Genomic DNA, 26,702 nt, shown 5'->3' with positions numbered 1-26,702 from the left:
CCGAGAAAATGCGTGCTATTTGTATAAATCTGGCTTATTTCATGTAATGATCTCCAGTTCCACTCTAGTCTTCAAGTGTCAAACTGTCATGTCATTCTTTAAAGGTAAATAACATTTCCATTTTATATATGCACCACTGATGGATGTTTCTTCATCCATCAGTTGATCCATCAGTTGACATCTAGGTTGATTTCATAACTTAGCTATCATGAGCAGGTGTCTCTGTAATATGTTGGTTTATGACTCCTCTGTATTCCTTTGTATTTCTAGGAATGGTATATAGGTGGATTACATGATAATTACATTTTTAGTTTTTGAGGAACTTCCATAGTGATTTTAATACATGGCTCCAGGAAAAATGATAGCCACAAATAGAAGAATGAAACTAAATCCTTATTTCACACACACACACACACACACACACACACACACACACACTATATATATATATATATATATATATATATATATATATATATATATATATAACTCAAATGTAAGAAAGATTTTTAGATGAGAGCTGTGAAGCTATCAAATTGCCCGAGGAAAACACTTCAAGATGCAGGTATAGACAAAACCTTTCTGAGAAGAGATCCAAAAGCTGAGGAAATAATTCCAATAGGATCGCATGAAAAACAAAACAAAAGAAAACAAAACAGCCCAAACAACAAAGGAAACAAGAGTGGAGATAGCTGTGGTATTGAAGAAAAAACAAAAAAACATCTTTTACAGCTATATATCTGCTGACGGGGTAGTTAAAAAACTACTGAGGCTTCATCTCACCAATCGGAATGAGTAGCATTAAAAAAGCAACAGTAAATGCTGCTGAGGATGTGGGAAACAGGAATGCCTTACACATTGCTTGTGGGAATTTTACATAGTATGCTGGGCTTTTGACCTGTTTTGACTAAAGGCAGGAGGTGGATATGATGTAACCTGGAGGTCCTACTGCTCTCACTAGACTGGCTTGGGATGCTGCTACTGCATAAGGAACTCCAAGCTACTCACCTTAAGGATGAAAGGCTATACTGAGGGGATTCCAGTCATTACACAGCACTAGCTGCCAGCTATGTGATGCATTCAATCAAGCTTCCAGATGAGCAGCAACTTGGTGACTCAGACAAGACTAACCCAAATTACTGATCTACAAATGAGAGCATCTACAATGGCTTGATGCTCCAGTGGTGGCTTGGTATGCAATAATTACATGTGTGAATGTTTATGTTAGTCTCTAACACTGACAATAAGAAGAGTAACTTTAAATCATAAAATAGAATTTGGGCTTCTCAATAGGATGTTCTTTCAGACTTTTAAGAAAGAAAACCAGTTTGAGCCAGTGAGATTCTATCTCAGAAAAGGTAAGGCTGTAATAACTATTTTTTGGCCAGACCATTCATTGCTTTGACCAAGTACCTGATATAACTCCAAACAGGAGGAGCCCTGTGGCTCATGTTTTCAGAGGTCCCAGTTCACACATCTTGGCTTGGATGGCTCTGGGACCCAATGTGAATCAGAAAAACACAATAGCAAAATCATATGAAAGAACTGTTCATCTCATGGTAGCTAGGAAGAACAAAAAGAGAAACTGAGACCAGATATAACCTTCAGTATCTTGTCCCCAGTGATCTTCCAGACAGGCCTTGAATGCCAAATTTTTGTACCTTCCAAAATGGTGTCACCAGCTTGGAAAAAAAAAAAAAAAAGAGTTCAACATATGGTCCTGTCGGGTATATTTCACATTCAAACCTCAACAAACATTAACCTGGTGCCTAGGTTGCCTGGAATGGTTTGGGAATACTGTTTATAAAAATAGGGTGATAATTCCAGATATCCAAACTTTCTTTAAGTTCTGGAGCACTATAAAATTTCAGTTTTTGTGATTTAGCAACTCCATTTTGACCTCATGTTCAGACACGCTAGTTTTGTTTTGCTGAGACAGCGTTTCATGTGGCTCAGGCTGGCATCGAATTGCTATGTAGACAAGAATGGCCTTCAACTCCTGGGACCCCTCCTTCTGCCTTTGCCTCCTGACATCACCATGCTCACTGTATACACAGTATCTTGACACAACACACCATTCACAGCTGGCAGGATTTACTGGTTCATCTTTCACATCTCATGTCATTGTTCCCCATCAGATATGGTGAGGGGCCAACAGAGAAGTGTCAATTCAGCCTTAATGGCTAAATTCATGAGTTTCTTAGTTAAATGTTTCAGCTCAACTCTCACCTGCAAATTTAGTTTTTTTTTTTTTTTTAACTTCAGTTTCACCACCTATACAATGGACGAGAGAAACATCACTGTGTAGCTGATGGGAATGAAATTAGAACACTTTTTAAGGACTAAAGGCATCTTAGGTATTAGTACCATCACAGTATGAAGCTATCTGAGTCTGGAAAGCAGTTATTAATAGTCACTTGATATAGTCTTTGGGTCTCTGTTTTCTTGGGTATAAAGTAAGGCTTACTAGATAATTTCCATGGTTTATTTTCATCTGATAACTCTTAAGACTCAGTGTTTAGTATCTGTTCTATTCATATCTCAATTTTGTCTGTGCTTCAGAGTGTTTACAGTTTAATGTTAGCAACTCTGAGGCCCTTCTGGTAATGATCCGTAGTTTGTGACGCTGCACTTACAAAGCAATCCTATTAACTTAAAAACACTTATATGCATATGAGTGTTTTGCTCTCATGTTTGAAAGTGCACCACTTGTACCTGGTGCCTCTGGGAATCAAAAGGGGGGTTGGAGTCTCATGAATTGGAGTTGCAGGTGTGAGTCACCATATGGGTGCTGGGGACCAAAACCAGATCCCCCGCAAGAGCATTACGTGCTCTTCACTACTGAGCCATACCTCAACCCTCCATGAAACAAGTTTTAAAATGCTCACAATTAATACTTTGCTGGCTTATAAAATGTTAGTTTTTTTTGTTGTTTTTTTTGTTTTTGTTTTTTTGAGACAGCGTTTCTCTATGTAGCTCTGGCTGTCCTGGAACTCACTCTGAAGACCAGGCTGGCCTCGAACTCAGAAATCTGCCTGCCTCTGCCTCCCGAGTACTAGGATTAAAGGGATGCGCCACCACTGCCTGGTCTTGTATTTTTTAAATACATGTATTACACTCATTGTGTCAAATTAAGGTAAATATCCTTTGAAACAAAAATGCTTTACTTAATGATTTACCACTCAGCTATACAGTTGGTAGTTTTCTTTCCTTTCAGTTTCTCACTGCAGTTTTGAGTGGTTTGTATTTTTGTATCATATTTTTTTGTGCATCATTAATCTATACCATTTCAGATAATATAGTCATTTTTAAAGAGTGGAATTTTAATTTTATTTACAGAACACTTAAAGATAAATGAGACTGTTAACTTTTTATTAAAAATCACATAGGCTTCATTCAGACAAAAGCACATATAATTCCAAGTATAGTCTCTCTCACATTTCAAAAATACATCTTTTTGGTTTAAGCATATTCTACATAACTAATATTACAAAGATAGTTTTGTTTGTTGGATAGGTTAAAGGTTCAAGTTGTTTGTCTTCTTTAATTGCTCAATTTACTTTTTGAGACAGGGTCTCTCACTGAGCTTGAACCTCATCTGTTTGGTTGTGCCAGCTGGCCGGCAAGCCTCAGGGATTCTTCTGTCTTGGTCTCCCTAGCATTGGAATTGCAGGTGCATGGTCACCTTCAAGTTTTTTTTAACATGTGTTCTGGGATCACAATCAGGTCCTCTTGGTCAGACTTAACTGACAATGCCATCTTTCCAACCCCCAAATATGATTTCTATTGGCTGCATAATACCACCACACAGAAGTAGCAATTTATAGCATATTGACCTATAATCTGCATTTGCTTCATGTGGGTAGTGATTCTTGACAATGGAACTGAAAATGAGATCATAATATAATATCCTATGTAGCTGCAGAACATTAATTCTATTCTGCTCCAACCGTACCAGACCTATGTAAGTATTCCATTTAACTGTCCTACGGTAATAACTTCATTTGCTTACAAACTTTCTTTGGAATCTTGAAAATCGATTTTGGTGATTTTTCTCTTCGAAAACACAGAGCTGAGTGTGGTGCCAGCCTGTAACCCCAGCTTTGAGAAGGAAAGTGCATAGAGGCAGGAGAATCCTGATTTCAAGGTCACCCTGGGCTACTCAGCAAGTTCCAAGCAAGCCTGAGCTACATAGCAAGCCCATCTCAAAAAACCAAATACCAAGCACATAGTGCCTACCTTCCTAAACTTTTCTTTTTCAGAAGCTCCAAAACTTGGAGCTTAAGTTAGTGGTTTGCATTAATTTTGAGAAGATAAAAAGGTCAAATGGGCACTCTTAAAATACCCTGACCAATAACTGACACCTATTTGAGCGAAGTTAGCAAGGTTAAGAATTTCATCTCAGAGTTGGGAAGAAGGTGGCGGAGGCAGCTATTGGATATGAGAAGCAGCTCAAGGTTTGTAGATTTGACAGATCTGATCTTCGGGGATTTTCCAAGCAGGATGCTGGTGCCCAAGAGGGAAAGTGCGTGCTAGCCATGTGACCCAACTTCACTTCCAGGTTTGCTCCCTCAGAACCTTGCCAGTCGCGTTCCTCCCCAGAGCCCGACGTAGACTCTCCTGTCCCAAATTCCAGGAGGTACAGCTTCCCCGATCCAGTCCACTGCGGGCTCCCAGTCCCTCCTTTTCTTCTCCGCTTCCCCAACCCTCCCCGGTTCGGATCCGCCGAAGCGCAGCAGCGCGAGCAACAGTTTGGTGCCCGAGCAGCGGCGCGTGCCCGGGGACGGGAGGACGCGCCCGCGGTTCTGGTTCTCACACCTCCGGGCGCACGCAGCCTCGGGGGCCTTCGCTCCGCAGCCGCCGGCGGGAGGACGCACGGGTGCGCGCCGGCGAGGTCCGCCAGCTACCCCGCCGCCCTCGGCGCCCGCCAGCCCCGCGGTCTCTTCCCCCCTCATCCGCCCGAGGCCGGCCCCGCGCGTCGCCTCCCCACCGGGGCTGCCCGCCCAGCGCATGCGCGCCGCGCTGCCGGGCGTGCCGGCCACACTCCCCCCACCCACTCCGTGAGCTTGTCACTTCCTGCCCTCGCCCCATCTCCGTCCGGGGTCAGTCAGTCGCTCCCCGTCGCAGCCGGAGACTTCTCTGCTTCCCCCTTCCTACCCTCTCTCCACGGCGGTCGCTCGGGCTGTCCGGGGAAGGGGCGGCCACGAGAGAACGGGACTGCCTTCCATAAAGTTTCCCGAAGCATCTGCTACCCGCAAGGCCCCAGGTGGGGGACCCGCGCGGCTCCCCGCCCCTCTCCAAAGCCCGGGGGACCGTTGCAGGTGGAGCGGCGCTGAGGGGAGCCGGGCTCGGCGCGGCCGTTGCCCTGGCGAGGGGCGCCTCAGTCCTGCCTGCTCCGGTTCCAGCTCCTTCGGCTGCTGCGCCCGGCGGTTCGTCCTGTCAACTGCCCGCGCCCGCGCGCCGCCAGCTCGCCGGCCCGGAGCGCGGAGGGCTGCCGTGAGCCGCCGCCGCCACCGCCACCGCCGCCGCCGCGGCCCGAGGACGTGGTGAGCTGTGGCGCTTCCGCGTCGGCGCCGCCGGGGACTCGTTGGGAGCGCGCCGGGGCCGGCCGAAGCCCGCTCGGCTTCACGCGCCGCGCCGGGGCTGCGCCAGGTGGGGCCCTCGGCCGCGTCTTGCGCCCGGCTGGTGCCGCGGCCCCGCCGGCTCGCCGGCCGCTCCGGGAGTTGAGTAAGTTGGGCGCACTTGGCGGCGCGGACCGGAGCCGACCTGTTCCGGGGAGACCCCCCGACGCACGTGCGAGGCGGGAGGGCGCGAGCCGCTCCTCGGCCGCGCAGGGGCCCCGTCGCACCCCGCGTCCCGCGCCCGGCTCTCCGCGCGCTCGCCCGCCCGCTCGTCCGCCCAGCACGGCGAGGCCGCGGCCGCCTGCGCAGCCCGCCAGGCCTTCGCCGTGCGCTGCGCTGCGCTGCCCTGCGCGCCGGACGCTGCGTTTCCGGGTAGGGCGGTGAACCTGTGCGGGGACGTGGGGCTGGAGGCCGGGCGAGCGGCGGTTTCTTTTCCTCTTTTCCGAGAGCGGAAGGTGCGGGCCCGGGGTGAGAGAGCAGAGAGCGCATGGTGGGATGATCTGTGGAGATTGCAGCCACAGCCTCCCTAGAAGTTCAGGGATAGTGATGGGTTTGTGTGTGCTCTGTCCACAGCCAAGCCGCAATGAAGAGCTTCTCACAGTGAAAGGAAAATAGGTCGCATCCATTAAAAATGCCTTTGAGGGACAAATACTGTCAAACGGACCACCATCATCACGGATGCTGCGAACCAGGTAAGTCCGTTTTTTCCCCCCACAGTGTCTTTGCTCTCCTCCACCAGAGCTACTCGGCTTTCTGTGTTGTCTCTAAGTCTTTCCTAAGTAACTTGGTTTCTCCTGCGTAAAACTACTCCTGTAATGCCAAAAGCCTGTACAAACTGGAGATCTCCCTTGCTTGATCCCCCAGAGAAAATGCCACAAGTGTCACCGTCAATCATTTCCACAAGATTGGTCAGCTCCTCTCCCTTCCTTTTCAAGGCAGCTTTGTTATTAGTTTACTCCATGCTCTGAATGTTTAAAATGGAAGAAAAAGGTAAAGATAAGATAGGTGATTACTACCATTCATCTTCTTGAAAATTGTTTATCATTAAAATAACTTTCCCTTGAAGTGTTTTAATCCATAGGATAAAGTTTACCACTCCCCCAAACAAACAAACAAAGCCAAAAGTTTAATTTGGGTCAAGAAGGTTGATCGAACCTGTAGGGACAATTGGACTTTTTGAATTTAAAAAACATCTTAAATGTTTCGGATAGAATTTATTGTATTGCAGATTGCTTAGGATACGTAGAGTATTTAAGATATTTTATTACGTTGAACAGATTCTGTTAAATTTATGATACTAAAACTTTTTTGAGTCTCATAAAGAATTTATTAGTGAGTTTTAATTTGATAGGCATTGTACTTATAAACTGTTGAGGGCCTTATCTTAAAAGGGACTCATACTGTCAACCACGAATAAAGGTCTTTCTAATCTAGTTCAAAGACACATGTTTATCAGTTTTTACTTTAAAGTTACCAGGGTTGGTAACTCCCCCACCCCCCCACTTTGGCTTGTTTTTAATTGAAATATTTTAATTACGCTCATGTAATTAGGTTTTTTTAGCAGTGTATTTGAAGCTACTTTTTTTTGAGTAAGAGAATTGTGGTAATAGTAAAGGGGACACACCCCTTTGCTCTATAGGACATTACCCACTGGACTCCAGCCTGTGTCTGCTGTGTTCATGTGGATCAGTTCTAACCTAATAAAACAGGTATCTCCAGGAGGGGACCTCGTTTTCATTCATCTCCTGACCCATCTAACTTAAGCACCCTTTATACCTTACCTTTTATATATTTGAAGTGAAGATGTATTTCTTGGTTTTTACTAGTTTGCTTATTCATTTTTTTTTTTTAAAACAAATCATTATTGAGCATGTCTTAGGTATCAGGTCTTGCCCAAGGCACTAGCAATATAAATGGTGAAAAAGTTTTCCTCATATGTATATGTGTATGTGTATGTGTATGTGTATATGTATGTGTATGTGTATGTATATGTAGTTTTTGAGTGGGAAGAGATAGATTTAAACAAATAATGTAATTTGTGAACATGATTTATGGTACATGCTGGTAATTAAGTATTTAAGAGAAAGATGCTTTCTGGATTTTAATTTTTAAATGTGGATTGAATTTTTTATTCCCCATTAACAAGAAATCTTTAAATATCATTAATTAAAAATTAAAAGTCACTGCTTATTAAAATATGCTTTTTTAGAATGAAATGCTTTGGAATGTTTTTTCAACGGAAAGCGAGGCTCTTGATGACTTTTAGGTTAGGTGGTTGTCATCACTGCAGAAAAAGTGTGTGCTGAGTGAGGGCATTTCCAGGTCGGGAAGAGTGAGGGCATTTCCAGGTCGGGAAGAAGTGTGGGTATGGTAGTCATGAAGCTGTCCTCAGATGCATGCGTGAGGATGCGATGCTTGAGAAACGCTCTAATTGGCTTTCATGAGGGGGTCTCCATCATTTACATTATAGATATAGGTTGAGGCCTGAGATGAGACCATTCTGTCTCCATGGAATTGGTCAATTTATACTGAGGAGTGTTATTAGAAGTCTTATCAATATGTGCATATTCTTAATTTAACAGATTTTTTAAAATAGAAGTTTTCAGAAATTAAAAACCAAGGATGTGATGTAAGCGTCATACAGAACCATCATTTATCATTCCATGGAAATCTGTTTTCCATTGTTTTCTCCTTTCCCCAACAATTCCCTGGTCTGCTCTCCAACTTCTCCTTCAACTTCTCTTTTTCAGTAAGCGAATCCTAGACATTATGGTTAGAAAGATCTTTAAGGAACTTGTTTTAAGGCAGGAGAGAGTTGCAAAAATAGATACGTGCTCCTGGAAGAGAGTAGGTTGTTCTGAGGGCTTATGTTTTTAGTTGGGGAGGTAATTGTTTAAAGTGTTTTGTAACCTGGATGGGTCTGATCATTTGATCTTGGAACGGATGGCAGGCTGTATAAGAGGACAGTTTAGAAAGTTACAGATATGTGTGTATGCATATATAGATGTGTGTGTATGTGTACACAAGTACATTTCAAATGAAAAAGTGTATTTTAATAACGGGAGCTACATAGATAGTTTACTCAGTAAATGTGCCCATGTAAAGCTGACTCGGTATGTATGTTCTCTAGTGGGAGGTACTGAGGATGGTAGGTAAGAAACTGCTCTCACACTGAGGCTGAGTATTCTCATGTGCAAGTTGAAGTTGCTATATTACAGAAAGTTTTTGGAGTATATACCTGAAGGAGGAACTCTTAGACAAATGTCTGTTTCTCTCCATAGCTCTATCTTACTGTTTGTATTTTCTTCTTTTTATTCTCTACTTCTTGCCCCCTATAAAGCCAGTCCCTTAGTTCTTTATAGTTAGTAGATTTTTCCAGTCTTCGTAGCTAATTATATTTTATAGTTATCAATTGCTATCATATATAGCTACTGAAAAGAGATCTTTCTGATTCACCATGAATAGACTGCTAATAAACCTCTGCTGTTGTTTCTCTTACAGGTTAAAATTGACTTAGGTTTTGTACAAGATTGTTTTTGGTGTCAGGAAAGCAGTTGTTTGCTCGTGATAATACTGATACTGCTGGGATGCTTACTGAGCACTTGCTATGTCCCAGGGGTTTGATTGGTTTTTATCATATCTTATTTAATAATCACACAGTGTGTGTGTGTGTGTGTGTGTGTGTGTGTGTTTGGAAACTTTCTTAGCTCCATGATAAGAGAAGAGGATGAGATCTGAGCATTTAATTGTCTTAGTTATACCTTAGTGAACAGCCACACAGTTGACATGCAGGAAGTGTACATCTGGAGTCTTACATTCTTTATTACTGCAGTTTTTGTCAATTCTCAGTCAGAGTTAATTGTCTGTGTATTCTGCTTATGTGCCTAGACTGTTTCTTAAGGTTTTGATTGATGAAATGATAAGGTTCTGAGAGATGGTTCCTCCCATTTGTGTGCAGCGAGCACTTGGTAGGAAGGAGACTCTAGGGTTGCATCTGTATGCACAGCATAACAGCCTCAGCTGTTCTGTGCAAATGGAATTGCTATCCAGGTCTAAGGTGCAGAGCAGTAGTAGCACATCCAATTGAAGGAAATTTGCTGCCCCAAACCCCATACCGAGAGAATGGACCCTGGTTTATGAGGCCATTAATTAGGTGGGACATTATGCTCTTTAAAGAAGGATTAAATGGTTAGTTTTTTTTACTACAACTTGCTGTTTGAGAGAGACACATAGAAACACAGTTGTCCTTTTCAGCTACCTTTGCCACTGATCTAATTACTTTTCTACTCTGAGAATATTGCAAAGGGGAGGAGGTGATAACGACTACTGGATATGAAAGTGAAAATTTTTGTTTTTAAAAATTGATAACCTACTCTGACAGAAACTTTCAATTCTGTTGGTATCCAAGATAATTTTCTCTTATCATCTATACACATAGCTATATCAACTAAATTTACGTATTTCTGTATGTATCTGCATAATGTGTATTAATGTAATTAGGTCACGGTCTATACCCTGTTTGGTCCCTATAAAGAGACTTTGAAATTTGAAATGTTCTCAGTTGAGTATATATAGTACTACAGAGTACTTCAGTGAAAGTTTTGTATCCCTTGTATACTTGTCTGTTTCCTTTTTGGAGAAGCTGGGTTTGGGTTATTCTCATGATTGGCCAGGGTGCTTGATCAGATTATTTTTAAAGCTTTTGGAAGGGTTTACTGATTATAGCTAAGAGTTTTTGTTAAATGTAGTTCTCACCTAAGAGAAACAAAAGAGGCTAGAAGTATAGAATGAATGATGCCAAAGCAGTAAGTATTTGCTGTTAGACCTACTAACCAGCCTTGATTGAGTCTTCAATATTGGCAATGATTGAGGGTTTCCCTCCGTTGCTTCATTTGTTGTATTAAGATAAATTTTACATATATATATATATATATATATATATATATATATATATGGGGGTATTCTCATTATTAACATAATTGTAGCAAGCTACTGTTTGATTCAAGAGTAAGTGATTTAAATAACCTTGTTTTTGTGTGTGGGTCGGGGTGTGTGTTTGTCTTCCATGTAGTTTATATCCTGGAGCCTGGAGATCCTCCTTTGTTACAGCAACCTGTACAGACATCCAAATCTGGTATTCAGCAAATAATTGAGTGCTTTCGATCAGGTATGAACATTTTCGCTATATTTTTCAGATAGCACAGTAATTACAAACTTTCTAAAAGACCTGTATATTGGTTTTCTTTATAGAATACTTATATATATACTTATAGTTGTCATATTTTTAAGACAAATGAATAAACATTGACTTGGTCTAGAAATTCTTTTTCAATACTACCTACTAAATATTAATTTAAAATTTCTGTAGTTTAGAGAAATCTGGTATATTTTAAGATAAAATGCTGTTACTTCTTTTTTTAAAATTTTTTTTATTATTATTTTCTTTATTTACATTTCAAATGCTATCCCGAAAGTTCCCTATACCCCCCACCCCCACCCCTGCTCCCCTACCCACCCACTCCACTACTTGGCCCAGGCCTTCCCTTGTGNTGGGTCATATAAAGTTTGCAAGACCAAGGGGCCTCTCTTCCCANTGATGGCCGATTAGGCCATCTTCTGCTACATATGCAGCTAGAGACACAAGCTCAGGNGGTACTGGTTAGTTCATATTGTTGTTCCACCTACAAGGTTGCAGCACCCTTCAGCTCCTTGGGTACTTTCTCTAGCTCCTCCATTGGGGACCCTGTGTTCCATCCAATAGCTGGCTGTGAAAAATGCTGTTACTTCTTAAGATTCAGTTTTTCTAGTTCTTCATAAACTTTGGTGTCAATTATATTAAAATATGTGGGCTTTCACTCTCTGTTCATTTCTTTATCCTTTCTGTTTTGGAGACTTGTCTCCTGCCACACTCTAGGGTTTTCAATATCTCCAGTAGAGTACAGGGTAAAAAAAGCCATGTCTAACCCTGAGATCTTCACATACATTGATTAAGCTTCTGTTGCTTTTTTAAAAATTAATTTTATTTTATTTTACATGTCTGAATGTTTTGACTGCCTGTTTGTCTGTATACCACATGCATGTATGGTGCCCAGAGAAACTGGAAGAGGGCATTAGATATCTTGGGGTGCAGTTATAACCAGTTATGGCCCTTCATGTCGGTGTTTCAGAATTGAACTTGAGTCCTCTGGAAGAGCAGCCAGTGCTCTTAACCTCTGAACCACCTGTCCAAACCCAACCTTCTATTCCTTGTAGATTATTATAGGAATTGGCTATATATTATATTTGTGCAGTTACAGTTCAGTCCTTTGAAATAGGTGTTACTCATTACATATAAGCAATGAGAAGTTGGGGCTCCTGTGTTAATCGTAAGATCATAGATTGCTATGACCCTTACAACTCCTTTATCCATTTTTAATAGATTTATGTTGTGACATTACTGTTCAAACATCAATAAGCAAATGAATCCAATGAATGGGCACCTGATTATTTGATAGTAGGAGCCTGTCATTATTTTAAAGCTACTATCTTCATGAAAAATTTCTGTGTTCTAAAGGAAAGCATGATTATATAAAACAGTGGATAAAGTTTTTTGAAGCATTTGTTTTAAAATTTTACAGAGGAGGGACTGGAGAATTGGTTCAGTGGTTAAGAATGCCTATTACCCTTGCAGAAGACCCAAGGTTTATTCTCTGTATCTACATAGCCGCTTACAGTTGCCTTAACTCCAGTTCCAAGGGATCCAACACCCTTTTCTCATGTCCTCAGTGACTGCATGCATGTGATGTGTGTGTGTGTGTGTGTGTGTGTGTGTGTGAGTGAGTGTATGTATGTATACATGCATATATGTATATATATATACATATGTATATATATACATATATGCACACACAGTCACACATAAAAATAAATAAATTGCTTTTTAAAGAAAAAATGTAGAGGGGGAACTAGACATTTGCTTTATAGTTCAAAGGAATAGGCTATTATCAGAGAATTTGTTTCTCTGACCTCCAAGAACCGTTTTGTAGCCTTAGACATGCCTTTTATGTCTGTTGTCTTTACTACAATAGCTGTTTCAGTGCCTGTCATATGCCTATGCTAGGTATCTGTCTAACTTTTAATATTTGTTTTTACTTTTGACACTCAACTTTGATTAACAATAATCTGCAAGTTAAAGTCTCCTACGATGAATTTGTAACTTTCACTTGTTAGGGGAAGTTTATATTTCTTGCATAAGAGAATAGTAGTTTATTTATGTTTGTTTTAGCAATTTTAAAACACATAAAGTTTTTTCATTCTTTGGAATGAAAATGAGAAACAGTTTTTTTTTTAAAGAATTCATAATTTAAAGTTAAGGTTATTTTATACTGCCTTAGTTTTTTTAGAATTGATTACTTCATAAATGATTTATCTTATAAGGTGCTTTTCAGAATGTTATGTATACAAAGTTTGTGTGTTTTTTAAATTTTGGAAGGTGTTCTCTTGCTGTAAAGAGACACCACAACAACTCTTACAAAAGAAAGATTTTATTGGGGTTGCTTCCAGTTTCAGAGGCTTAGTCCATTATCTTGATGTGGTATTCATAACACTGGAGCAGTAGTTAAGAGCTACATCCTGGTCCACAGGCAGAAAGAGAGAGGGGTTGGGGGGGGAATTGATGGATGGTCAGACAAAGAGACAAAGTGAGAAACACAGACAACTGGGTCTGGGTTGTGATTTTGAAACTGCAGAGCCCTACCTCCAGTTACAAATTTTCTCCAACAAGGCCAAACCTCCTCCAACAAGGCTATACCTCCTAATCTTTTTAATCTTTTCAAATAGTACCACTCCATGTGACTAAGTGTCCAAGTATATGAGCCTATAGGGGCCGTTCTCATTCAAACCTCTACAGAAGGAAAATATTTAATGATGCATCCTCTTATGCGCTTAGTCATTGATTATCTGGGTTTGGCAGCTCTTACTATGTAAACTAAAGAATGAGGCAGTGGGATAGGTAATTTGAATTGGGGTTATTCTACAGCTGTTTGTTTATCTTTTGAAATGTGGTTGTTTTAGTTAGGGATCTTATTGTTGTGATAAAACACTATAATCAAAAGTGACTTGGTCAGGAAAGAGTTTATTTCATCTTATATCTTCATATTATAGTTGATCATTGATGGAAATCAGGGCAGGAACCTGGAGGCAGGAGCTGATACAAAGAATGTGGAGGGTGCTGCTTACTGGCTGGCTCCCCATGGCTCACTCAGCCTTTTTTCTTATAGCATTCAGGACCACATGCCCAGAGGTAGCCCATCCACAATAGGCTGGGCCCTTTCACATCAATCATCAATCAAAAAAATGCCCACAGAGATGCCTACAGACCATTCTAGTGGGGGGCAGTTCTCAGTTGAAGTTCTCTTTCTCTCAAATGACTAACTTGTGAAAAGTTGATATAAAACTAGCCAGAAGTTTTCTTTTAAAAATTCTTCCCAGCACATTACCCTTGAGGTATATATGTATATGTTCTGGAAATACTATAAGTTAAATTAAAAGTGATGTAGAAATGTGCAAAATTTGGATTAAAAGAGAATCACTTCATCATTGTGTCTTATAAATAATCAGAAACTTTAATTTCCTTAAGACAGTAATCTCTCACATTTCTAGCAAATTTAAAGTCTACTGAAGTAGCTCTTTGTAGAACAAAGGTATTTCAGACTAAGGTAAACCTTAGGAGGATGGGCCACGTGACTTAGGGGTTTAACATTCATTCTAACCTGGGACTCAGGTCCTCCCTGACCCAGTCTTCTATAAGCACACCCTCAGTGATTCATCTCTTTCCAACCTCTTTCCACTGTAACTAGGTCACACACTTTGCATTGAAAAACCTATCCTGGTAGCACTGTGTATCTGATAGATACTTGGCAGTACCACTGTGAAGTCCATGAGTCTGTTTAGCAAGAGCCAGAGGTGAAGTCAGGTTGGATAGTAGTGCTTGCTGTAGGATCTGCTTTCTTCTTCAAGCACAGATAGCTGTCTTCAACTACTATGTCATCTTTGAGATCTGACTTTCCTCCTACACTGGGCTGTCTGTGAGCTGATACTAATTCCTACCCAAGCTGGCTACTCTGTCTGGGGAAGGAGTTGACTCATTTTCACCAGCTCATGTGTGCTACACTGACTGCTTGATGGATTTAACCCATTCTTATTGTCTTAGATTTCAGTGTTTATGTCATGTTTGCACTATTTTCTTGGCTTAAATTAAAATTTCTTTCTTACCTCTGCTATCTATTTCTACTGCTTGATGTATAAAAAAGTTTAAGTAAGATTTTTTGGGCGGGAGGAGGAGATGATATTATGGATACATTTTATAGAGCACTACCACTTTTACACAGTGAATACTGCTGCATAGATGTATCCTTGTTATGGGGATCTTTTACCCATGCATAAACCACTCCTTGGTTCCCTCCCAGTAGAAATGGTAGCGGACTGACACTCCTCTGCGCTTTGACTGTGTGGTTGGTTTCCTCCCAGTAGAAATGGTAGCGGACTGATACTCCTCTGCACTTTGACTGTGTGGGTAAATTTGGTTGCTCTGGTTTGGCTGTGCATTTCTCTGTTCTGGACCCTGATGGGTGGGTGACGTGAAACCCGCTGTTTACTACAGATACCAGCTTCTGGTACTGCCTCCACCATGCCCTCTGCTGTTCTGGAATCTTTCGTGCCTGAGCAGATACTTGTAGGATTATACCTGTGATGTGATGTCTTTGGACTTCCCTCCTTTCTCTTAAGATGCTCAGTTGATCTTCCTTTCTCTCTGACTTCCTTCAGAACATAATTTTGAAGAAAAAAACCCCCACAATATCTTTTAGGTAGTTATATTGATTTAGTTGAGATGAATCTGTGCTAGTCTCTAAGTTATCTTACAGAGGCAAAGAAGTTGCAGAATGTACTAAAGTTAGAAACAGGAGAGTGCGGGAAGGTGCCCAGCATTCAAAGTTAGTATTTAGTCTGAAACTGACAGCTTAGCTTTTCATAGTAAGTTATATAAAGAAATAATATATAAACTTATAAAGAAAAGGTTCTTTACATGTAGAGTATATTATACTACTCTATACAAGGAGCTTCATCCTCCTCTCCCCAGGAAAAAATAAATTACTAATTATGGTATGCTGGTGAACAGTAAGTATTTTGTGTTATAGTTCTTGCTGTGGTTGTCTTCCTAGATTTTATCATCTCAAACTTATTTTTTTCTGATTGAAGTAATTTTAATTGAAGTTAAGTTTAAGCCATGACTGAATTTTTAATTCTACTTAAGCTTAGCATGGAAGTAAGGCTTGTGAGAGATGTATAACAGAGAGTGCTCTATCCTGTGGTAGGTCGGGGTCTCTCTCTCTCTCTCTCTCTCTCTCTCTCTCTCTCTCTCTCTCTCCTTCTTCTTCTTCCCTTCCTCCCTCCCTCCCTCCCTCCCCCTCTCCCCCTTTTGTTTCTATACACAGTTGTGTACCTGTGCACATGAATGCAGTGTCCACAGAGACTAGAAGAAGGCACCAGGTCCCCTGGAGCTGTGGTTATAGGCAATTGTGAGCCAACTGATATGGGTCCTGGGAACTTAACTGTGGTCATTTGGAAGAGCAGCAAGTGCTCTCAGTGGTGGATTCTCTTTAACCTGTGATGAAATATATGTTTTTTTTTTTTTTTTTGAGGGGGGCTTCGAGACAGGGTTTCTCTGTATAGCTCTGGCTGTCCTGGAACTCACTCTGTAGACCAGGCTGGCCTTGAACTCAGAAATCCTCTTGCCTCTGCCTCCCAAGTAATGGGATTAAAGTGGGTGCCACCACTGCCCAGCCAATTTTTGATTGTTGTATAGCAATTATAGGAAATTTAAAATGGGACTAGATATCTTTTGGGTTAATTTATTATTTTTAGCATTTATCTTCCAAGCATGTCTTGTAGGATCTTGTTCTTGAGAGCAGGTAGTTATCCAAGCTTGAAGTTTTCAGTATTGTGGAACCATATCCTTATATTTCCAGTGAATTGAATAGTATTGTATGTGACATTTAATAGGTGCTACATTAAGTGTTTGTTTGGAGAAAGTGAAAGATTCAGCAAGTAGGCACAGTCTTAAATTAATTTATCCTATTTATAAGTCATTATTGTATGTATCAGTGTTACCCTTGGGTGGACGGTTTTTTGTTATTATTGATGTTAAGATCCTGATTGATGATCTATTAAGGAGCAAGTTCTAAGGTAATTTAAGAAGCTAAACAAAGAAAGAGAGTGATTGCTTTTTAAAAAACTAATTTGGATAAAATCAGCATGATTCTTTCTTGGGATTACAGGTATGGATGAACTTTAGGCTGTTGTCCAGATTACCATGCCTGTGTCTCAGGTGAAGAGGAGTTTTAGTATGACAGAGGCTGTGTCTGTTTGTGACAAAGCAATCAGAAAAGTGGTAGCTGAGTTTTGAATAAATCCATTCTGTTATGATGGAAAAAAATATAGCATCTTAAATGGTGGCTGAAACCTTTTAATATCTGTTTGTGCAATATGACACATCTTAGTTTTCTCATTTGTAAGTCTGTAGCATTAGAAAATCATATATAGAGAGTTGTGAATAAAGTCATCCAGGCATTGTCCCGAAGATAGGAACACAGTGGTGAGCACCAGCTCTTAGATATCGTAGCATAGTGGGTACACAGAACCCTGACTAAATGCAAGATGGTGGGAGCTGGGGAGATGAGAAGGGGCATTGAATGTAGGTGATAGGTTCTTAGTAGGAAGCTCAGAGAAGGCTTCCTAGTGGACGTGGCATCTGACCTGGGATCTGAAGGCATTAGGAGTCACAACAGGGACGGAGGTGTTAGAGTAGGAGTCACAAGGGTTATGGCACACGAAGGACAGAGGAGCAAGAAAACGTTTGCTGTATCTCACCTGAAAGAAATTGGTATACCCAAGTTAACAGTAACGGTGCGTGCGTGCGTGTGTGTGTGTGTGTGTGTGTGTGTGTGTGTGTGTGTGTGCATTTTGAGGAAAGTGTTTATAACTAATAGGATAGAGAAGGTACTTCTTTTTTTATGCCTATTAGGAATATGTAATATGCTCACTACTAAATAAAACAAACTAGGAATAATTAAGAAATTGATGTTTTTCTTTTTTTCAGATCAAGAAATCCTAGTGGACAAAGCGACCTAATTTAAGGAAATAGTCTTTTACTTTTATATCTTACTGTTTATTAATTATAACCTCATGTTTATATAAGACTGATAATGTTTTACATATGCTATTTGCTTATTTAAACTTAAATTTAAAAGTTAATTTTTAAATTATTTTTAATTACATTTGTGTGTGTGTGTAAACTTAGTATAGTACATGTACTCTGAAGGTACCTGCAGAGGCCAGAGATGCTGGATCCTTCTGGACCTGAAGTTGAAGGCAGCTATGAGCTTCCAGAGGGCAGAAAACCAAACTTGTATCCTCTGCAAGAGCAGAGCATCCTCTTACCCACATAGCCATCTTTCTAACCCCTTTAGTTGCAGTTTTTGGTTAAATAGATTTATTTTTCTTCAGTTTTCCCTTCAGTGTCAACTATTTTTTTAAGAAAGATTTATTTTTATTTTATGTGTGCAAATCTTTTGCTTGCATGTACATTTGTACACCGTATGCATTCCTGGTACCTGCTGAGGCCAAAGAGGTTGTTGGATCCCCTGGAACTGTATTTATGGATGGTTGTGAGCCTTTATGTGGGTAGTGGGAACTGAATCCAGGTCTTCTGCAAGTGCAATAAGTGATTTTAACTGCATAGCCAAAGGTATAGCCCAGGCTGGCCTCACTCATGATCTCTTGACTCTGTCTCTTTGCTGTATCCTGCAGGTATATTTGCCATAATAGGCTCTGTTCACATTTTTCAAAGACATGATTCAGTTTCTATTTTGGGTCTAGTGGTTCTAGTGGGTCTAGTGGTACATAAAAATTTCCTTTCTTCCCCTCCCTATATTCAGCTACATTTTATGAAACTAAATGTTTATCTGTTACAGAGGCTTAGCTGAAGTATTTCAGTCCTTGGTTTACCTCACATAGTTTGGTAATCACTTTGGGGCTAGAATGGAACCAAATATATTAGCTGACTATCATCAACTCTTTAGTAATGTGAAATGATTAGTTTTGTTTTGTTCTATGATACAAGATGGATAAGCTAAAGAAACCAAAAAACCCACAGATATTATATATAACTAAGTAGGTGGTGGTGGCACATGCCTTTAATCCCAGCAGAGGCAGGCAGACCTCTGATTTTGAGGCTATCCTAGTCTACAGAGCTACTTCCAGGATAGCCAGGGCTATACAGAGAAACTTTGTCTTGAAAAACAAAACAAAACAACAACAAAAACAGAAAAAAATACAGTTAGACAAAATCAGATTAACAAATTTTATCTGTAGTGAGAATTCTGGGAATTTGGTTTCTTTAAAAAGCACAGAAATATTATAAGAATCTGGTTTAATCCAGGTGTGGGGATACAGGGCTGCTTCGAAGCAGCTGTCTATGATTTGCCCTGTGCACTAGCAGTGGCATGGTTTTGCCAGCTGCTGATAGTTTCTGCAGTGTGTGATGCTTGTAATCTGGGAACTTTTCAAGAGGACATATAAATGCTAGTCCCTGAGAGGCTGGTCATTAGAGGGGTAGGTTGTAGTTTGTTAGTAGTTGTGCTCAAAGAAGAAACAAGAAGAAAGAAAATAGATTCAAGGATCTCTCCTTTCCTCTCTCCTCTGCTCCCCTCCCATCCTCTCTCCCCTCCCCTTTTCCCTCTTCTTTTTCCTCACCTCCCCTCTTCCCTCCCCTTCCCTCCCCTCTCCTTCTATCTACTGATCTAGTAAAAGGGAATGAAACTAGGGGTGGAATGGTGGGATAAAGAGTGGGAAAAAGAACACACAAAATAGAAAAGTCTGGCTACACTTATCAAGTTGTATTATCTTTTTACAATAGAAGTTTGAGGTCTGACTTATTTTTAACTTAATGATAAAATATACTCTTAAAAGTTAAAGGTAAATGTAAATCGCTAAAGATTGGGTTTGTAGACCCTACATTTTTCTGTTTATTCATCTCTTGGATGTGCATCTTAACTGTAGGCTCCTCTCTTTTCCCTCCTCCCAGTCTCCCCCCCTCCCCCAGACTCACTGCTCCTCTTTCCCTTCAGAAAAGAGCAGGCTTTCAAGTGATACCAACAGAACATAGCATATAACAAGATGTAATAAGACTAGGTACAAACCCTTATCAAGTAGGAGGAAAAGTGTCCCAAGAGCAGACAAAAGAGTCAGAGACCCCCCTCCCATACTGTTAGGAGTACCACAGACACACCAAGCTAGACAACCATAACATGTATACATAAGACCTAGCACAGACCCATACAGGGTTGAGATTAACCTTTCAGTCTCTCTGAACCCCTGTGAGCCCTACTTAATTCATCCTGTGAGTTGTATTTTGGTGTCTTTGACTCCCATAATACTTCCTCCCCCTTTTCTGCAGGCTTCCTGGAACTCCACCTAATGTCTGGGTGTGGTAGATCCTACAATTTTAATTTCACTATGTTAAGATAGTTTATATTCTTCAGTAGTACCAGAGCTTCATAGACAGGCAAAAATGCTTGTTAAATGACAGAACATTTAGTATTTAAATGCTGAGGGATTATTATTCAGGGTACCTTGTCAATGAAAGTAATAAAATTAAGCTATTTATATTGATTAGTAAGTTACTATAGCAAAGTCCCGTAGGAAGTAAAAACAAAGTTTTGATAATTTTTTGTTGCCAATTCTGCTTCTGTGTCTTTGGATATCCACTGTGCTTAGATTCCCTAGCTCAGTAGCATCTTTCTATTATTAGAACCAAACACTTGTGGTTATAAACGGTAGGCTTGGTCTTGGCTTCATTGAGGGTTTATAATGTAATGGGTAAGCTATATTAGACCACAGTAATTATATTGATAAGTAATTGGAATTGGGGCAAGATTTCTCATGGATAAAGACTTGAGATATATAAATTGATAGTGCTATCAAGAAGCCTGAGCAAAATTCAAAATTCCCTCAGTAGGGGAAAAAGTTCTTTGCTTTATCACCAAATAGCATAACTCCATGTTGGCCCAGAGCCTGAAGTAATGTAAACTGAATTTTAAAAGGATACTCATAATCTTGTGGTTAAAAACTGGATCTTTAATGAATTGAGAAATGTGTTAAAAAATAAAAAAAACCAAAACCTTCTTATTTTTCACTTCTATGTTTAGAAAAGAGCTGGCAGAACCAGCAGAAATGTAAAGAAATGAGAAACATTTCTTACGTTTTTCAGACCTACCAAATCATAATCTCTAGGGAAGGCTCATAAATGTCTTTATTTTCAGTGCTCAATCATGTCAAAACCACTGCCTTGGAATAACCAGTGAATTGATTCACTACTGAAGTAGGAGAAGGACATCACAGTTTGGCTCTCTAAGTTGCCAAACCATAATATTTGCTTGGAATTAATCAGTTAATAAATATTCTGTGGTAGGAAATAGCATTAGCATTATCTGTGTTTTGTTTTGTACTTTTGGATTATCAGGTGAATACCTTTTTAGAAAGCACAGGTCAGAATTAATTTTTATATATTTCTTTTCCCTCCAGGAACCAAACAACTTAAACATATTTTATTAAAAGATGTGGACACTATTTTTGAATGTAAATTATGCCGTAGTCTCTTTAGAGGATTACCAAATTTAATTACTCATAAAAAATTTTACTGCCCACCAAGTCTCCAAATGGATGACAGTAAGTTTTATTCATATATTCATTTATATATTTTAGAGCTAAGTATTTTTACTGCTTCAATGTATTTTTGCATTATAGTGGAATTGATATCTAGTTATAAATAATTTAGTGATGAAGATATGAAACACTTGATATTGTTATATTCAGTTTCTTAGATATACTTTATATCAGTGTTTTTCATTTGTTTTTTTCCTAATCTATGAGTTTAAATCTGTGAGTATATTTATTTGTGTTGAAATATTGAGAATTGTTTTTGAATGTCTATTTGGGCCATATATAGCTTAGTTAATATTTGAAAGTTAGAATATTAATGCTGTCTTTAAGGGAGCAATTTAATAGTATATTATTTTGATTTAACAACTTGTTGCTAAGTATGTTTGATTATACACTCGGACTCTACTTAAGTAAATGAGAATGCTTCCAGTAAGTAGCAAAAAATGAGTAGATTACTTGATATTTTGAGAATGGCAGAGAGCATTTACTGTTTTCTTAATATGAAGATTATATTTGTTCTTCGTGAAATTTATTTAAAGATAACATAACCAGTACTAGCTTGAATCTAGACAAGCAAGATTATTATTTTTTGTAATTAAAGGCAAGTAGCATGCTAATAGTCTTTGTGGAACCAATTGTCTTTTGAATATAATGTACTTGTATGAATAAATAATATGTATAGTGTTATTTTTTCTTGTTTTTAAGAGTTAATGTAAATTCTTTAAAACAGTAGTACTAGGTAACTTCATTATTTCTTGTTCAGGAATTTAAACTTTGCGGATTTACAAAATGAGATACTTATTTTAGTAGCATGGTACCGTAGATACATTGTGGATCTTTTGCATTTTTCATCTTAAACTCACCTTTTTTTGTTTTAAAGTTTTTTGATAGGGAGATATAATGTAAAAATTGAATAATAAGGCATTTCTTTAATTATTGTTAAATTATGCTAAAATGTATTATAGGGTATAGATAAAATAAATATTTCATATTTGTAAGAAATTTTAATATAAAGAATTTGGTCATATTTTATGGGAACTTAAGATAATATTCTTTTTTTTGTCTTCTCTACATTTTATTTATTATTTTCCCAATTTTATTAGGTATTTTCTTCATTTACATTTCAAATGCTATCCCGAAAGACCCCTATACCCTGCCTCCCCTTGCTCCCCTACCCACCCACTCCAACTTCTTGGCCCTGATGTTCCGCTATACTGGGGCTTATAAAGTTTGCAAGACCAAGGGGCCTCTCTTCCCAATGATGGCTGACTAGACCATCTTCTGCTACATATGTAGCTAGAGACACAAGCTCTAGGGGTACTGGTTAGTTTGTATTGTTGTTCCACCTATAGGGTTGCAGACCCCTTCAGCTCCTTTTAAGATAATATTCTTTATGGTGCTTTATCCATCCTGGGTTATAGAAACTTTGGGTTGGTTTTGCTGATCTAAAACTTTGAGACTAAAAGTAATAACATTTTTAGTGTTTAAGATATTCCATGTGCTTATATTTGATCATATTGAGCTTTTTATTATTGAGCTGTAAATTAAAAGGTAGTCAAGAGAAAATAGTTTAAAACCTAACAATTTAATTAAAGTAGTTTTTGATTTCTTGGTGTTCTTCAATATATTAAGTTATAGAAGTAATTGCCTAGTGCAGTTGATAAATGGAGTTGGCCAGATTTTTGTGCATTCTTCTTGGCGGTTCTACATATACATTCATGAAAGTATTATTACACTGCATTACTATTTACAAAAAGAACTGAGGGCTGGGTAGATGGCTTGTCACAAAAGCTTGAGGATCAGAGTCTTTGTTTCTAGAACCCACATACATGCAGAGTGGATGGTAGCCTGTCTGTAATGTCAACCTTAGAATGTGGAGACCCGGGAATCCCTAAAGCAAGCTGACTAGCATGATGCATTAGGGAGCTCAAGTTTCCAACCTGCCACAGTGAATACAGTGGGAGTGATGGAGGATGACTCTCAATATCAACCTTGGATTTCCACATACATACACAGATATACCCACACATGTAAACATATACACACCAAGCACACTCATGAAAAACAAGGAAGAGGAGAGAGGATTAGAAGAATTATAGTGGATGGTGTTGTGATTTCTAAGTAGTTATTAGATTTAGTAGTATAACTGGATTTTAGAATTGTATGTGGAACCATAACTGATGCCAGCCTGGCTTGCTGCAATTCCGTTGCCTAATGAAGGGGTTGCTATTGAATAAATAAGCAAAACCAGATAAATGAATAGTTTGTAACCAATTGTTTTATTAAGGTAATATCATGTTGAGAAAATTATATAAGACTGGGTTTTTATACCTCATGGCATTTATGTTGATGTGCAAATATTTTATTTCTGTGAAATGTTCAGCTGTCCCAGTGGAAGTAATCTGCATTGTTTATTAAGGCTTACATTAACTTAAATGCTAATATATTGTATTAAAAATCATATGTATAGTAACATCCTTCCTGATATTTTATCCATTCTGGGTTGTAACTTCTTGAGTTTGCTTTGGTAGTCTAAAATTTTCAGACTAAAAAAATAAGTGATAGTATTTTTATTGTTTAGGGTGATCTATGTGCAGAAATAGCTTTTTAGATTATACCTTTCTCATTTGGTAAATTAAAGCAAAGTTTTAATTCAGTTAATAACAAGGTTTATGTTCACAAAATGCTGAAAGTAGATAATGCTATAAAAAGATACATGTACGACTAAAAGATGTTTCATTATATATTTTAAAATATTGGAGGGTAAGAACAAGTTAATTCTTTTATGTTAAAAACAATGTTTATTTTCTTAACAGATCTTCCTGATGTAAATGATAAACAAAGCCAAGCCATAAGTGATCTCCTAGAAGCCATATATCCAAGAGTGGACAAGAGAGAATATATTATTAAGCTAGAACCCATAGAAACCAACCAAAATGCAGTGTTTCAATATATTTCCAGGACTGATAGCCCTGCTGAAGTGACTGAGTCAAGCAGTACACCTGAACAAACTGAAGTTCAAATACAGGAGACAAGCTCAGAACAGCCAAAAGCAGTCCCCGACGCAGATACAGAGGTGGTGGAGGCCATAGAGCCTCCTCCTATAGAGACTGTTGTAGATGAAGCTGCAGCTCCCACTGAGGAGCAACCTCAGGAATCACAGGCTGACTTGGAGACATCTGACAGTTCTGACCTTGGTCACCAGTTGATATGTTGTCTTTGTAGAAAAGAATTTAATTCTAGACGAGGTGTCCGTCGTCACATTCGAAAAGTACACAAAAAAAAGATGGAAGAACTAAAAAAATACATTGAAACACGGAAGACTCCAAACCAGTCTTCAAAAGGACGCAGTAAGAGTGTTCTAGTTTCATTAAGTAGGAGCTGTCCAGTTTGTTGTAAATCATTTGCTACAAAAGCGAATGTAAGGAGGCATTTTGATGAAGTTCACAGAGGACTAAGGAGGGATTCAATTACTCCTGATATAGCGACAAAGCCTGGGCAGCCTTTGTTCCTGGATTCCGCTTCTCCTAAAAAATCTTTTAAGACTCGCAAACAAAAGTCTTCAAAGGCTGAATACAATTTAACTGCATGCAAATGCCTCCTTTGCAAGAGGAAATACAGTTCGCAAATAATGCTTAAGAGACATATGCAAATTGTCCACAAGATAACTCTTTCTGGAGCAAACTCCAAAAGAGAGAAAGGCCCTAATAATACTGCCAACAGTTCAGAAGTAAAAGTTGAGCTAGCAGATTCTGTAGAGTCTTCACCCCCTTCCATTACCCATTCTCCACAGAATGAACTGAAGGGAACAAATCATTCAAATGAAAAAAAGAACACACCAGCAACACAGAAAAATAAAGTTAAACAGGACTCTGAAAGCCCTATGTCAGCTAGTCCTTCGGCCGCAGGTGGCCAGCCGAAAACCAGGAAACCAAAACTTTCAGCTGGCTTTGACTTTAAGCAACTGTACTGTAAACTCTGTAAACGCCAGTTTACTTCCAAGCAGAACTTGACTAAACACATTGAGTTGCACACAGATGGGAATAACATTTATGTTAAGTTCTACAAGTGTCCTCTCTGCACTTACGAAACCCGTCGGAAACGTGATGTGATAAGACATATAACTGTGGTTCATAAAAAGTCATCTCGTTACCTTGGGAAAATCACAGCCAGTTTAGAGATCAGAGCTATAAAAAAGCCTATTGATTTTGTTCTAAACAAAGTGGCAAAAAGAGGCCCTTCAAGGGATGAAGCAAAACATAATGACTCAAAGCAGGATGGCACTTCCAATTCTCCAAGTAAAAAGTATGAAGTAGCCGACGTCGGTATTGAAGTGAAAGTCACAAAAAACTTTTCTCTTCACAGATGCAATAAATGTGGAAAGGCATTCGCCAAAAAGACTTACCTTGAACACCATAAGAAAACTCATAAGGCAAATGCTACCAATTCACCTGAAGGAAACAAAACCAAAGGCCGAAGTACAAGATCTAAGGCTCTTGTCTGGTGAGGAACAGTTACAGAGTTTTGTTCCCTTTCCCCCTCATCGAACTAAACAAAATCATTTGGCCATAATTTATAGCTGGTTCCATTTTAACATCTTCTTTTCTTCCATAAATCATATGGCAGTAGGAACTGTAAGAGGGATGGTTATTGCTTTTATCTCTCAGCGACCTTTATTCTAGTAGTTTGGGAACAAAAGTTGATTTTAGAACTTGCCTTCCATAGGACAATGCAATGTAGCTGTAGGTAGATGACACAGGGTCAGTGCTTTTGTTTTTGTTTTAATGTCGGAAAATATATACATTTATTTCGGTCTATGTTTACATAGAAATCTCGTGTTTAACTTGCACAAGTTTAATTTGATTCATCTACTAATTTTATTTAGTCTACTAATCCTAATGCATTGTAGGAAAGTTAAATACATTAGAATGAATTTATGAAGGAGATAATTACAGGAAAAACATTTTAAGGCATTGTAATTATTGTAAAAATTTTTTAATGGTTAAGTAAGGTGTAGCATTAGAAAAAAATCCCCAGATGGAATTTAGAAAAATTAACATTTATTATTTACTTTTAGCACATTACTTCCAGGGGAAGGGGGAAAGTTAGTAAACACAAGTTTGTTTGTTTGTTTTCTTTTTGGGATTATATGTTAGTGAGTTTTTAAGTTTTGATCTATAGGGAAGATTTTTTAGGTACATATATTCTTGTTTCCCTTTCTGTTTAATAAACTTGTAAGTGATCATTTCAACGTAGTTAATATTATTCAGTAGTGGTGTGTGTGTGTGTGTGTGTGTGTGTGTGTGTGTGTGTGTGTGTGTG

The 26,702-nt window shown here is 39.1% G+C and overlaps 1 protein-coding gene across 3 annotated transcripts in view; it reads left to right on the top strand.

Annotated features, from left to right (window-relative positions):
* Positions 1-5,111: 5,111 nt before the first annotated feature.
* The window catches only part of Znf800 (zinc finger protein 800), a 24,192-nt gene continuing 2,601 nt past the window's right edge, over positions 5,112-26,702 (top strand). Inside the window, exons 1-6 of one of the 3 annotated variants that reach the window (XM_029534914.1) lie at positions 5,112-5,266; positions 6,195-6,313; positions 10,693-10,788; positions 21,243-21,386; positions 24,197-24,730; positions 25,746-25,883. In XM_029534914.1, the coding sequence (XP_029390774.1) occupies positions 6,253-6,313; positions 10,693-10,788; positions 21,243-21,386; positions 24,197-24,730; positions 25,746-25,883 (973 nt within the window). In that variant the 5' untranslated portion in view covers positions 5,112-5,266; positions 6,195-6,252. Of the gene's footprint in view, positions 5,547-6,194; positions 6,314-10,692; positions 10,789-21,242; positions 21,387-24,196; positions 26,669-26,702 lie in introns of those variants that run through there. The other 2 variants (XM_021190220.2, XM_021190219.2) reach the window with 2 other exon arrangements.

The sequence above is a fragment of the Mus pahari genome, chromosome 2 (genome assembly GCF_900095145.1).
Source record: "Mus pahari chromosome 2, PAHARI_EIJ_v1.1, whole genome shotgun sequence".
Lineage (NCBI taxonomy): Eukaryota > Metazoa > Chordata > Mammalia > Rodentia > Muridae > Mus > Mus pahari.
This window is presented reverse-complemented; position numbering and strand designations above follow the sequence as displayed.